Source organism: Amphiura filiformis, chromosome 2, assembly GCF_039555335.1.
Source record: "Amphiura filiformis chromosome 2, Afil_fr2py, whole genome shotgun sequence".
In the NCBI taxonomy this organism is placed as follows: domain Eukaryota; kingdom Metazoa; phylum Echinodermata; class Ophiuroidea; order Amphilepidida; family Amphiuridae; genus Amphiura; species Amphiura filiformis.
Genome location: NC_092629.1, coordinates 80416152 through 80431744, shown reverse-complemented (window position 1 = coordinate 80431744; position 15593 = coordinate 80416152). Strand labels below are relative to the sequence as shown.

The window sequence follows — 15593 nt, the reverse complement described above, 5'->3', positions numbered from 1 at the left end:
ACATCTCTTTTGTACTTGATTAATTCCTAAAACCAGTTCTGCAACTTTCTGTAAATGAGAGTACTTCTTTGCAAATAAAAATGTCTCAGCAACTCAAGGCACACATGACAACTTAAAATGTATGTTGTATGATTATGACGTAATAAATTTCTCTAATTTTTTTGGTGCAGACTGTAGTTTTATTCATTTGCTGTGGCATAAATGACATCAAAGAGTATATTTACAGCATGGTATTGCTAATAAATTAATGTTTACACCAATAACATTAGCTTTGCTTATACCCATAATAGGACCCATACAAGTACCCGTACCCATACTAGGACCCGTACCTATGGCCCGTACCCGAGTCCCAATTTCCGAACCTGTACCCGTACTCATGGCTCCGGACCCGTACTCGCACACTATTTTGGGTTCGGACACACACCCGTATCCGTACTCGTGGCTTGGGACCCGTACCTGTACCCATGGCCTGGGATGCATACCCGTACCCACGGTCTGGGACCCGTACCCGTACTCATGGCTTGGGACCCGTACCCGTACTCATGACGGGTCCCAATACTACAAGTCTGCTGACAGCAGAGTAGCTACAGTTCAGAAATCCAGGTGTATCATCAAAAACTAAATGTTTCATACTCAATGTTTACGAAACAAAGGTGAACCAACATCAGCACCAGCTAACATGCCCCCATCGATTTGAAAATTTAATAAAGTGATTGAAATTCAATATTTTACAGAAAATGCCATCTGGGAACAAAATATTAATATTAAATGTTCTGCTCACTGGTGAAAAATGATTGCTCATCAGACAAAAATTGTCACAAAGATACAATGATGATAGCCCCTGCTAGTGCTATGGGAGGGCATTCATTTACATGTAATTCAGCAGGTAAGGTTGTTCCTACAAGTACATGTATATCCCCCAAAATATTTTGCTTTATTTGACATTTTGCTTGTGACTTTTTGTGTGAATACAGTTGGTTTTATTTTGATGTGTGTATATAATTGTGAGTCTACTGTGTGCTTATAATTAATTTTTCACCAATGTGTGAAGGGGCAGGGGCTTCAAGCGAAGGCTCCATGCAGCCTATGAGAAGTAAGGAGCATTTTTGGTACGGTTTGTGTGGCTCAGTGGGTGTGTGTATTTTTATGATGGAAAACTCCTGCCCCCCTGTTTCCCCCAGTAAAAAACAAAAAATACTAAAAATTCCCTTTTTACGACAATTTTGCATAAAATTTGATGATTTTACCCCCCTGAAATTCACTTTGCACCCTCAATGCCCCCCCTCCAGAAAATAAATTTCTGGCACCGCCACTGCTAGTGAGGTGTGCCGGGACAGTGTGGAGTTTACAGTGAATAACAAGTTGACAGATTTAAAATGTTTTGCATATAAGGTTTTTATCGATAGATGGGTTAAACATTGTATTTTTTTTCCAAAATTAAATGTAATTTCACAAAATATTGTACATTGCAATTTTACAAAATTGGGACTCCCTCTGGTATTTGTAAATGTGATGTATTCAGGCTTGCACCCGAGTCCAGCTTGTCCAAATCCGAGCCGAGCCGAGTCCATTTGTATCCAAGTCCGAGTCCTTTTGTGTCCGAGTCCGGACTCGAGTTAAGATCAGAGTCCATGCTCGGAGCCGGAGGTGGGGGTGGGAGGTTATTCAACTTTGATGTGACAGGTATCTGCCTACTGGCAATGCTTACAATGTAGCAGGAGCCTATTTGTATAAACATGGGTCATTGGGTATAACAAACTGAAAAAGGGGTAATTGGGTATAAAGTTTTAAAAGAAGGGGGTCATTTGGTATAACATTTTGAAAAAATGGCTCATTATTTCAAAAAATGGAGCAAAATTTTATATTTCTTTTCTAATTTGAAAATTTACAATACAAATTAAGCTGAAAAAAGAACATTTCAAAGTTTCTGCATAATTTCATGGCATTTGATGATAAAATTAGAGAAAAGATCATGTGTCAAAGGTCACACCACACCACACATCGCTCTCCCTATACACACCTACCCTACTGACCCCACCCCACCCCACACAGTTGATATTTCAAAGACTCAACTCAACTCAACCAACCAACCGTACACAAATTAGATCATGATCAGGTAACTCCTGAAGGTGAAAACTGTATGTATCAGACCACCTGTATCAGACAGCAGTCATGGGGAATTTGTGTGTATGTGGCACACTACAATGTAAACTCAGTCACAGTAACTTGCGCCCAGGGACTGGAGGAGTGTAGGCTGCGTGCAGCATACAGATAATGAATTGCAATATATTCAAATACCTATGTACATTATAGAAAAATAACATCATCGTCAATCATCATCATTATCATCATCGTTATCATCATCGTCATAATAATGATAATACTAACAGAAATTCACCTTTAATTCTAAACATCTTTTCAAAATTGTCCCACACAATGTGCAGTTAGTAGTGAGCACACACAAACTACAGACACCCTATAGCCCTATGGAAGAGTACCAATTTACTGAGTGGGAGCAGATATGTACATGGTCCAGTGTACAAGTTTCTCTCTTTCAAGAGTAAAATGGATTGGAAAGTTCCAGAACTCCAAGATATTATTATATGCCCAGATGTTTTATAAAATTATACATTTAATTAATTATCAATTATTTCATTAATGATTTACAATAGTTTACAATAATATGATTCTGCTCAGTGACAGATAAATCTCAATAATTTGGTGGATATTTATGATTATATGACAGATCACTGATTTGACAGCCGCCAATTAATTTGGAAAATGGCCAAATAAGTAAAGTCAACAAATTTGAGATCTATTTTGACATTTTTAGATAATTGGACTGGACTCGGAGCGGACTCGGCTTTCTTATTGTTATTAACACATGTTTTGACAATAATATTTGGCAGTTTTATAGAATTGTTGACTATTTTATCTAAAAACTTGGTGATTTTGTCAAAATGTAGGCGATGTTAGCCAATTTAGGTGATTTTACCAAAATGTTGGCGATTTTACAAAAAATTTGGCAATTTTACCAAAATGTTAGCGATTTTACAAAAAATTTGGCAAATTTACTAAAATTTTGGCGATTTTACAAAAATTACGGCGATTTTACCAAAATTACGGCGATTTTACAAAAATTACGGCGATTTTACAAAATTACGGCGATTTTACAAAAATTACGGCGATTTTACAAAAATTACGGCGATTTTACAAAAATTACGGCGATTTTACCAAAAATTTGGCGATTTTACAAAAATTTCGGCGATTTTACAAAAATTATGGCGATTTTACAAAAAGTTTAGCGATTTTACAAAAAATTGGGTGATTTTAGAAATATTTAGGTGATTTAACAAAACATTTGGCGTTTTTATGCGAGTCTGCGATTTTAGGCGAATTCCCGCGTTTTCCCTTGTGACATGGGGCCTAAATGAAAAGCAATAATTTTCATTTCGGTAAATGTCAGAAAAAACTATAATGCTTGGTACTGTATATATTTTTTTTCAAACCCTGTTGTTAAACTTATAGGTATGGACTTTTGGCTTCTAGTGTAACATGTTTGATTTTTACAGGCTTCAACTTGCAACATGAGCTTTTTGGGTACAGTTTTTGTTTATCAAAGTAACATAATTCGCTAATGAAAGATGTTTCTCAACTTTCTAAAGCACATCATATATGGCTATATATCATACTTTTGTTAGGATTTCGGTTTGATTGCATAAAAATTATTGATTTTTATTTGACCAAGAAAATAATTTCAAAGCAAATTCTTGTAAAATTATGCTGATTTCAACATGTAATGTATCGATCGACCTTTAGCACTACTATGCATAACAACAGAAGATGGGCAGTAGCGTTCTGAGTGTATATATGTGTGTAGCGCTATTGTTTCAATTGCTTATGCCAAACAAATTTTACTGTATTAACAGTTTGTTGTTTCAGCAACGAATCAACATTATGTCGTTTATTTTAACGTATTTTGGTCATGGACCAGACTGGCACTGACCTAAATAAAGGTGAGCTATATTGAAATGAGCTATTTAACATACCATTTGTCCGATCATAAGGATTTTAGGACCTGTATACTTGAACAACGTCAACTTGTGGAGCAGCCGTAAATAGAATCCAAAGATACTCAATGCAAGGACAATCCTGGCCTCATGACGGTGGTTTGCAAGACGAAGAATTACACCCAAAATGAAAAACACGAGCATGTATATGTCAATCCAATTCCAGTGATTCCTAACGTATTCCCATATCTCGTGACTAGTAGTTCCAAGCTGTAGAAAACAAGAGTTAACGTAACAGTCTTTGGACGTATAGATTGTTTGTTTTGTAGAAACTTACAACTTCTTTTTATGCAATCAATTTCATAAATGGCTCTTAATGATTTGGTCATCTCGTGTTTAGTTATTCCAAACTGTTTATCATGTTTATAGAGAAAACGAATTCTGATAGGCAAAAGCACCGCTGAAATACCCTAGAAAAATCTTAAGCAGGCGAAGTAATTGTCGTAAACAGAATTAGTTTTGGCTTACAGTGTTTCAACTAGAAATACACAGTGTTGGTTTCATGCAGAAATTAGGCAAAATTGGGAAATCTTCATATGGAAACACTGGGATATGTGACATGATCAAGCAAAGTCACTCGGAATTCGGAAATATTGATTTTAAGATAAAGTCACACAAGGGAAAATTTTCCTTGTGTTTCCTATTGTTTTGAAAATCTTTGTTCTTATCTTTGAACAGGTTGCCCAATTTCAATGTGGTTTTCTGCACAATGTAGCTTTTCAATATGCCTGATACAATCCAATAAGAACTGAAAATTGAATATGACAGACTTCAGACTAATATTTCTTGACCACACCACATAATGTGATCCAAGAATGACAACTTTCATGAAAGAGGGTTCATCATATCTAATGCATGAATCAAGTTAAGAATGAATGTTCCAACCCTCAAGGAGAGGCTCGAATTGGTAATATACATGAAAGAAAGAATTTTACACAATGTTATATATGACTGGTTCAATTCTGATTCATAGATGCTGTCATATCGAAGCTCTTATCGCATGGCGAAACCGTGCAATGGGCGAACAATCCGATTCTATTTACCTGTCGTATTTCTTCTGCTACATAGGTGAATCCCCATACAATGAGAAAGCACTCCCATCCAGCAGGCCATCGATGTGATAGCTGGTCAGAGATCATCACATAGGTAAACAATGCCAGGAACAAAAGGTAACAGCCCTGTGGTATAAAAAGGGAGTATAATTATAAACACTTCAGCAACATTTTGGATAGTTTTTTCAAGCATCCATATCTTAGATTACTCGTGACATGTTCACCCTGTGTTGTATATCATTGAATAGCTACTTTATTCACATTATAATGACACCAAATTTGAAACAATCACCCTTCTCACGCCTGAGAACACGTCTTTTGAATGAGGTGGGGTTTCAAACAGTATGTGTCAAATCCATTATTCTATGTAGCAAGCTACAATCCCATATCCTCACAAGCTGGGACCTAATGGAATCCTCCTAGATGGCAATGCTGGCACCCACAGAGCCAGGGTAGTCAATGACTACCTACAGAATGTAGGTGTAGAGAGAATGGACTGGCCTGCAATCAGCCCAGACCTCAACCCTATTGAACACTTGTAGGACCAGCTTGGTCGTTCTGTGCGTGCCAGAGTAGCCAATGCAACCACATTGAATGACCTGCGACGAATCCTGTTTGAAGAATGGAATGTCATCCCACAGCAACGTGTGACGACACAAATAATCTGAGATAAAGATGCTTGAAAAAACTTTCCTAACTTTTGTTGAGGAGTTTAGATTACCAGAAACCATCTGCATTAAGCCCAATAAGAATATAACAGTTGACAATAAACTACTACTGTTTGCATGAAGGGTTAAATATTGTTAATATGTTTTTGTCTTCCCGTAATATTATGGGCATCCTGCTGGTTCAAACTGAAAGTCTGTCTAGTACGTTCCTTACTTGTTCTATTTTTTCGTATTTTCTTATAGTATAACAATAACCTTAATAAATTATAACCAAATATCGTAAAGCAGTATATTACAACTTCAAAGAATGAAATTTTTTTGTTTGCAAAAATAAGTGCATCATCCACAAACATGACAAACTTTGTTCCCCATTAATACAAAAAATGTGAAAGCTATATTAAACTCCCCCATATGTTTATAACTACATTTTTAAATGGGACCCCGTTTCAAGAAGGGAGCAGCGGTGGTGGATTTTTTTTAACTGGCTGATTTCTTTTTGTTTGCGACGTGTTTTGTTTGATGAACAGTCCCAGACAAAAAATTTAGGTATGAGTCATACCCATGAACATGCCAAGATCTTGCCATGAACATGCCAAGAACATGCCCTATTTTCGCTAGTAACGTGCTTGAATTTTCGTGAATTTGGGAATTTTTGATGCGTTGTTCATGCTTACACATGAATATTCATGCCCTTGAATGCTTTTTTTTTTTTTTTGGTCATGCTTTTAGTGAGAGCCTTGACATGTTCAGGGCATGTTCATGGGTGACTAATGGGCATGAATCACCGTCAATATCAAATTTTCTCTACTTCCATGCCCATAAATTCCTTATTCATTGGTAACACATGGCATGAATCATGGTCAATGTCAAATTTGCTCTATTTCCATGCCCATTAATTCTTTATTCAAGGGTGTCAATTACATTTTAATGGGTTCAAAATTAACCACCCATGAATCCTTGATGGAGGATTTTATGGCATGTTCATCATGTTCATGCCATAAAAACAAAAGAATCAGAATGTCTTGCTATGTTCATGGCATGAACATGCCATGTTCATAGCATGATTTGCATAGCAACCAGTAGCGAATTTTGGGAATATCATTGAATTTTTTTTTGCTGTTAGCTCTAAACTAAGGAAACATGTCGGGAAAATTAAGACCTGGTTACCGACATTCGACAGATTATCAGAGGAAGTAAGAAACTTAGGGCGGCGTTCCCGAGTGTCAAACTTCTGACTTCTGACATCGGGATTATTATAGTAAGGCTATCGGTGTTATAGAACACATGGAATCAGGAACTCATTTTCTAAGTCCTTTTAAACTTTCTAGGTTCCAACATTCTACCGAGCGGCACTAAATCTCCTAGCTCCGTACAGGCTACCTACCGCATTCATCCAGAATCTGCACTCCAGTGTATATAAGAAGTTCGGAATGCTATGGGTGCTAGTTGTACGAGGGAAAATGAAAAAAAAATCAAAATTAATCATTTTATTTGGATCAGATTAAGATAGGAAATGCCAAATAATGTTATTTCTAAGTTGGCAATTTAAGATTAACCATAAATTAAAAAAACAACAACATCAAGGCCACCGGGCCGGCAGGCCTGAGGCCAGCAACTCCTTTATGATGACTAAACAATCCAAGTGAATAAGGGTCCAACAGGGCAAGAAAGCCAAAGTAATCGACAGCCCAGTAGAGATAGACCGTCACGCACTTTTTACCCCATAATTTCCCTCATTCTTCAGGCCCTGCGCTCTATCGGGGTATAATTTATAGTTCAACTTGTTGGATATCCATATATGGCGTTTAATGGTTCTTTGTTGCCCTGCGGGGCAAAGGAGCTGGATATCAACATTTCGCTGTTAGTGGTACCTGACTCCAGATCAGGTGGTGGTTGGTTCGAGTCACATCGGGACAAATAGCCAAATTGTTTCGTTCTTTGTTGTAAATGTACTAAGTTTCCTCTTATGAGTATTCCAGAAAAAAATCATTCTTGCAACACAAAAATATTATAAAATCGCACCAAATATGATTTGTTTAACTTCCCCACAAAACGAACATATCTCACCTACTGTTCCGTGTATCACGAACAAATGTTTCAAACTTCATCATTCATATTCATAACCTCGTGAATACGTGAATTAGCCAAACCCATCGCATTAATGAAAATCTAAAATGACCTCTGACTTCGTTAATATTCATGAGCTCATAAATATTTAGAACACGATAAGAGAATGGTTTACTACTTGCAACATACGGCATTCGCATATGCACAAGATGTGGGTGTGATTTCACGGACCCTCTCCCACCATTTCAAATATAGGGAGATATACACTACATCAATGAGATTTACATGTGTATGGGATCGTGAATGTACCTTTTCTCGTCTCTCAAACAATCATGTCCATGACACCAAACATCGTCAAGAAGCGTCTGAACAGCACTATGGGCTATGAATTTCCTATTGCCGGATATCCTAGCGAGATCTAAACAAGTTTCCTCTCCCCAATTAAGCAGCTTGCGAAGAAGTATGTAAGGCAAATCACTTTTCTCACTGTGACTCTCGCATGCGTCGAGAACCTCACAGGACAAGTCAGCGTATTTCCTTAAAAGAAACCAAGGAAGATCTGTAGCTTTAAATCAGAAACATAAAAGCTGGGTAATTTTTACCAATAAATACCGGTATTTCCCACACCGTTAATTATTCTACATTCAACTAATTAACAACATTCCAGGCAATTATCAAATGCAATTATCAATACAACTTTATGAACCATGATCTTCATCCGTTGCATTGTCTTTTTGAAAGATATTTCTTGTTTTAAAAAAAGTTGGTTCTATAAGCAACTTAGTATAACTATAAAGCAACTTACACTGTTTGTTAATATTTAGAGCATGGGATGGCAGGCTTGCGACAACAAACATGGGATCGCAAACCTATAGGAGTGGTGACATACTTTTGCCTTGCAGTTTAAGTGATATGAATATCAAGAGATGGCGTTCGAAAAAAAGCCTCTCGATAAGGAATATATGTTGTTGTAAAAGGGAACCACTCACAACAATCTCTATGACAATTATGTTTGTTAGGAAGATTGGAGGATTACTGATTAGGTTGTTAAACAACACAACTTTTAACCCTAGAACTACGAAGGGGGGGGGGTTGTACCACCCCGGAGACTTTTTATCCGTCATAAAAACGCACGCATTTATGCCCGTTGAGACATTTTGCGATCATTTTTGTGCTAAACTTTTCACCCCAGCACCTTACCCGGGGGTAGGTCATTTCGCTCTTGTGAAATTATTTCAAGAGCTACTGACTTTTTAATTATTGTGAAAATAGTCATTTCACTTTATATTTAGCAGAAAATTTGGTGAAAATCGCATTCTTTGTAGAATTTTTAGTCAAAAATCAATTTTGACTATACTTTTGCATAATAGCCAGAATTTCCAAAATTTGCATGGGCGCCCTCACATTACGACGTCATAGCGACATCATGTGGGGAATGTTTGTACTTATTTTGGTATCACTGGATAGCGGAGACCCATAGCTATACATTAGTACCAAATATAACAGTATGACGTTTATGATTTTAAAAAATGGGAGGGGGTCGCAAGTCTTCGTAGTTCGTGTTACAAAATATGGCTGAGTAGGTCTAGGGTAAAGGCATCTCCTTTAATACGTTACTTTTCGATGTGTTTGAAACGCTCCAGTTCTTCCTTGTCTGTGGCTGCTATATTATCTGCCCGACTCCTGTAGATTTTACTTGCTACCAATGCTGATGCTATGTGCTCCTGACCTTCTTCCCAGAAATACTCAGCCATCTCCTCGAAGTCGCTCAATATGGCGAAAATGAACAGATGTCTGTAGGGATCTTTCAAAAGAAAGTGCTTACGGTAAATTTAGTACATGAAAATAATTTCACTTTAAATAATTATGTCAAAGTTGACGTCATACCAATTCGTCGGCTGTATTCCATAGTGGCGTATAGTGGGGCGCCGAGAATAAACAATTTTTCGAGAAAATCGGGTTTGAAGAATGCCAATTTAAAATCGAGTTTAAAATCAGACATTCATTATATTTTGTAAATGATGTGAAATTTCTGTAGTAAACTAAATAGATTTTATTGTTATATATTTTTCAAAAGAAATAAATACATAATATTGCTGGCAAACTGAAAACAAAAAGCACAAAACTATACGTCACTATGGAAAACAAGCAAAACGCAATACCCTAACCTAACGTTAACCTTACGCCACCTCGGTCGCCGTGTAATCCTTATGGCGTTACTTTTCGTCAGCTTCATTCCATAATGGCGTATAGGTCCGATACGTCACTATGACATGTAGAAAGGTGTACGCCACTATGACATACAATGTTTTTCATTTTTTCATTTTTTTTCATAATTATAAAATGTGTATAAAAAGTGGCGCATGGGCGATACGCCACTATGGAAAACACAAAATTTCACTTTGTAACTATACGCCACATTTAATTAATTAATTACTAAATAATTAGCTAGTTTTGACTGATGAGACTTAGAAAAATGAAAGAGAACATCATTAAAGACTTTAACCTCTACTACAATGGCTTGACATATTTTGCATACAAATTATCATGCTTACTTTCTTACCTTTTCCATCTTCGCTGGTGGAGTTATAGCGTCCAAAATTCAGCGTCGTGAGATCCTTTAATTCTCTTCTTACCATTTTAAGCACATGCTAAAGGTATAATGATTAACACAGGTAAAACTATTATGTACAATCAAATGTTAAATAAATAAGTAACATATAAAAGTATATTAATTTATAAACCTGTTAACCCTCGTCTTTATATAAAAGTACATTAACACACTGGAGAATTTGAAACCTACAGGACGTAATTATGTGAACTAAAGCAAAGAGTCCGAAATTATATCTCAATAATTTGACATGGTAGATATCCAAACTATTCTCTTTCTGAATCTCCGCGGTAACTATTTATACGATCTTGTTTTTATCTTTCAGTTGAATGATACTGGCAACAAAATAGTAACATTTGGGGGATTTCAAAATGGTGTGCCAAAAATTGCTTGCCCCAATGCACCCTACGGCTCGGCTTGCTGAAAATTGCTTGCCCTCTCCCTCTAGGCCTGCCAAAAAATGCGTTGCCCCTCCCCATTTGCATGTACACCATTTTTGGGATCCGAATTTGCAAACCTTTAGTGGTATTATGTTGCGAGCGTATCGCGCATGAAAATTGTATATATATATAAGCGTTTCCGTACTGTTTTCCTAAGTCTTTTTAGAGCGTTTTATTTTATAAAAGGCGCCCATGAATGTGTACCAAAAAACGCTTGCTCCCCCCCACCTGGCGTGCCCAAAATTGCCCTCTGCTCGCCAAAATGTCTTGTTTCCACACGTATTTTACCCTCCCACCAGGGCTCATAATTATTGCACAGCCCTAAACATGCTAAACATGATAAAAAAAGAGTAAAAGTTGGCAACTCATTTCACATACCAGGAACAAAAAACACGGAATTCCTGCATTCAGCACACTCAAGCAACTTGATGATATTGATTGACCCTTACATTCATTACAAAATTGTTTTTGTTTTTTTCTGAGAAAAGGTCTGAATTTTGAAACCAGACACGTACGTGTATAAGCATAAATACGTGCTATAAACTGATGTACTAAAATCATGTTAGTTAAGAGTCATGAAAAAAGTAATTAATCGATCATTCTCGTATTTTTTGTAATTTACCTTCTTGTCTTCCTTGTATATTGTCTGAAAATAAATAAATAACACATTGTTCAAATTTAATTAAATTTGTAAATTCAACACACAATTTTGAGGGATACCACACGTTTAAGGGTTTGGTCACACACATTTGCACAAGTATTTTTCATGTGGAACCTGAGAGCACATCAGACACACCAAATAACATTATGCGTCCTACTCAGCAAATGTTACAATATGGTTTTAATGTGTATGTAGCTTTGGAAAAAAAAAAAAACCCCGACCATCCCATTACGTTTCACTACCTGGAGAGAATTGATCAAAATTGAATTCCCTCCTGAGGTTCGTATCTGTCAATTGACCAGATCAAATCTCCCCAGGTAACAAAACGTAACGCTATGAAAATGTCACCCTTTCGTATTGAAGATATACATGAAGTTTAATTAAATGACCTAACATTCTTATATTTTCTATACGAAAGGTCAAAATTTTCATATAATGGTCGGCTTTTCCTCACAGCTTACGACATACACTCTAACCCTAACCCCCTAAGGGCTTTTTGGCGACGGGAAGGGAAAGAAGGAAAGAATAAAGAGAGCACAGATGGAAAGAAGTTATTTGCTCTGGGTGGGAATCGAACCCGAGACCCCTCGCATGCCAAGCACTCGGTCGGCGACACTTTGCCACGGGTCTTGGGCTTCGCTGGCCAGCGAAACCGTGCCTATATATCACTTAGGGCGATTGCGTCATCACACCACGTGGGATGCATGCACGAACAGCGCATATATCAAGTAGTATTTTGTAGTATTCAGGCGGGTTAGGGTTAAGGGAATATCATTAGATTTTTAAAGTTTACCTCAAGAACTTTTAAATCCCAAAAATGTCCATTTTTAATTAAATTAGGCGGCCCTCAATATTTTTCAAAATCCGTTTTTACACGGTTGTAATTTATTTTAGTAAACTGACATACCGTGTAAAAATCTAGATTTATTGAAATGTTACAATATGGCTTTAAGTACATGTCATTAGATTTATAAAGTTTACTTCGATGTTTCTAGAACAAAACACCACCGTTAAGTAATATGGAACTCGCGCGATCCTCACCCCATGCATTCGCCCCATACAAACCCTAATCCTCACCATAACCCTAAACTTCATCCTAGCATTAAACCTATAACATAACTTTGACCCTTTTTGGAGTATTGGCCATTTGGACTAATGGTCTGTTCCCGAAAATACTCCATACACCATTGACGTCATACATGGACTTACAGCTAAACGGCGCATGCCCTACACATCCTACAGTAATATTAACCATCGCCGTCCTATATCCGTATCAGCGCTCACATTTAACTCTCCCACGCGGGTTTCGAATGCAGATGACAAGTTTCAAATATTTGTTTAAATTTAAAAAAAAATCACAATTGTAAATTGTCATGACCATATTTGGAATCAGCATGAAAAATGCATGAAATTTAGTACAAACAAGCCTAGTATTGGTTCACTATTTCTTAAGATATCTTTTTATTTTTTGAGAAAATATGTCAAAACTTTTTATGTTGAAGCCTATGGCTAGCACACAAAGCATTAATTACGTTTTCATATAGAATTCGTTATTCCACCTGGCATGACACATACCTCCTTGTAAAGCTTCTTGAGTTCATCTAATGTTAGAAACTTCTCCAAACTGACAACCCCGTTGTCTAGATAGAGTCTGACAAAGCCTTCTTGGTTTTCAATCAAAGCTTTGTGAAAGTTGCGTGAGATCGTTTGTTCATCTTTATTATATCGCTGCAAAACAGAAGAGCAATAAGAAGCTATCCGTCTAAACAAAAGCGTTAAAATGGTAAAGAGACCGATATTAGAAACTAAAGTCAGACCAGGGAATAGTTAGGCAGTATGCATCACGAGAGTACTATCTCGTCCAAGAGTAAAATAATTGACAATCTACCCGACAAGCCCAGAACAAAATAAACGATTAACGCACAACGGCGTTGATTTTATTATATTCTTTACCTTTTTCTCTCATTTGACACAAACCACGTGGTCATACCTTTGTGGTATTTTGGGATATGTCCATTTAAGATCAAAATGCGAGTGAAACATTCACTCCAGGTGAAAAACAACTCTCCTCACAAAAAAACACACCAAAACAAAAAAAAACACACACACCAAAACAACAACAAACCAACAAAACAAAACAAACAAACATCTCTCTTTTATTTGACAACACTTAGAGGTCATATCTTCCTTGCCAAACGGCTACTCAGTAAGCAAGTAAGATACTGCCTTCCTATATGCTGCACTCCACAGTGCGGCGAGAAGTAGCTTAGGCATACAAATTACATTCCCTTAAAGCGAGACGTGAAAGTGACGTCACACACAAAACAGCCGACAATATAACGGGTGCTCTGTAATTGCCATTGTAATATAAAACAAAGGGATCACATAGACAAATGACGCCACTATCAGGTCTCTCGTTTCCCAGAGATGATAATGAAATCCTACCTCCCAGTCAGTTGTTTCCCCTAAGGAGTCAAAAATTTCATCCTTCACAATGTCAATGCGATTCCAGGCTTGTGCTAGCGTTATTTGAAGTCCGACGTTGGTTTTATTGGCTGTATATAATGTTTCATGGCAATTAATGTACATACATAATTAATCATTAACATTACAACGAATGACTTAATAATGTATTATGATAAATTATAAAGCGATGGGGGGTATAGAATACGTAAAAGAGGTAGAAAGGAATATAGCCCGGGTCACTCCCATTGTGGCCTGTACACCATCCGCGATAATCAACTTTTGAAAAGCACCCTAAACAAGGATTTAACCCTTGGATAAAACGATACCCTAAACAGGTAACATGTGCCTGTTTTCGCACCCTAAACAGGGGTTTTATTCCTTGCATCAAATTTCATACCCTATTTTTCATTTTTCGCGTATTAGCAATTGTAATTTGCTACCCTTTTTATCATGTTTTTGACACCCTAAACACTATACGCGCGTATCGTGCCTACCCACGAAAAACTACCTTTTTTATGCGTTTTTATTATCGCGGATGGTGTACAGGCCACAATGGGAGTGACCCCCCCCCCCGGAATATAGAACATGTACATGAAGTAGAGGGTCCTTATGGTCATGATAATATTAATCAAGTATATAACTATAATATAAGTTCATTACTAAATGGCAAAATATATCAAACATCATGGTGACTATGGATTTGATGATTGCAGTAGTTCATTCTATATCCTAAATTGATCTTTGGAAACAATGTTACACGAAGGGGAAATGTACGAAGAGGATGTCAAAACTATAACTTGCCTTTCATCAATGCTTGCAAAATCATTTGATCAATTTGTATGTTTGATTTTGCGTCGTAGATATTCCGGAGATTACATTTTGAATGGTGCACTGCCTTCTGTATCCACTTCATGCTATCAGCAAACTGTACTTTTTCTTCTTGTATGATTTTTGCCAATCTCTGCTTGATAGCATCATCGATTCTTTGCAGGGTCAAGAAACAAACAAGAATATGGTAATTGTTATTAAAGGTATTCTAAATGGTTCAAATAGTGTGCTTGAAGAGTTTTTTTTAAATTTTACACACGACTGGCTCTGGCGAAGAGAAGCACATTATACAATGTAGCTGACTTCTGTTAAACGTAAAAATATTTTAAAATAATTATTAAACGTTTAACTTAAAAGTTTTAATGATTCCAAAAAGATTTCCCTTCCTACAGCAAAATCCTCCTGCCTTTTATTCAGCATCCATTAATAAAGGAAATATGCCTGGCTCAAAAAAAATTATTCGTTTTTATCCATTTGGAGGGGATCAAAACATGTGATAATTGTCATTATTTACATCAGTGGTCATTATTCACTTAATGTCAAATAATTACAGCATGAAAATGTCAACTTTTTTTCTGACCAACAAGATCCTAAATGGCCTACAATTGCATGTTGTCCTTTCAGTGGTAAAGTGATTCAGTAGAAAATGACCACCGATGTGAACAGAGATTTTTTGCAAAGATATGTTCTTGCATTTCTATGACACAATGTTTACTGCGAACATGGGATT

At 36.8% G+C, this 15593-nt stretch overlaps 1 protein-coding gene and 1 long non-coding RNA gene across 2 annotated transcripts in view; both read right to left on the bottom strand.

Annotated features, from left to right (window-relative positions):
- Nucleotides 1-5221, bottom strand: part of LOC140143763 (transient receptor potential cation channel subfamily M member 5-like) — a 56704-nt gene extending 51483 nt beyond the window's left edge. Inside the window, exons 1-2 of the mRNA XM_072165580.1 lie at nt 5114-5221; nt 4050-4280 (exon numbers count right to left, since the gene is read on the bottom strand). Of these exons, the coding sequence (XP_072021681.1) occupies nt 4050-4280; nt 5114-5209 (327 nt within the window). The 5' untranslated portion in view covers nt 5210-5221. The remainder of the gene's footprint in view (nt 1-4049; nt 4281-5113) is intronic.
- A 6267-nt stretch (nt 5222-11488) lies between these two features.
- LOC140137262 (uncharacterized) lies at nt 11489-14115 on the bottom strand. The gene is made up of 3 exons (XR_011856816.1): nt 14015-14115; nt 13145-13297; nt 11489-11554 (listed from the first exon to the last, which is right to left on the bottom strand). It is a non-coding gene; the product is annotated as an uncharacterized lncRNA (long non-coding RNA).
- Nucleotides 14116-15593: the final 1478 nt, after the last annotated feature.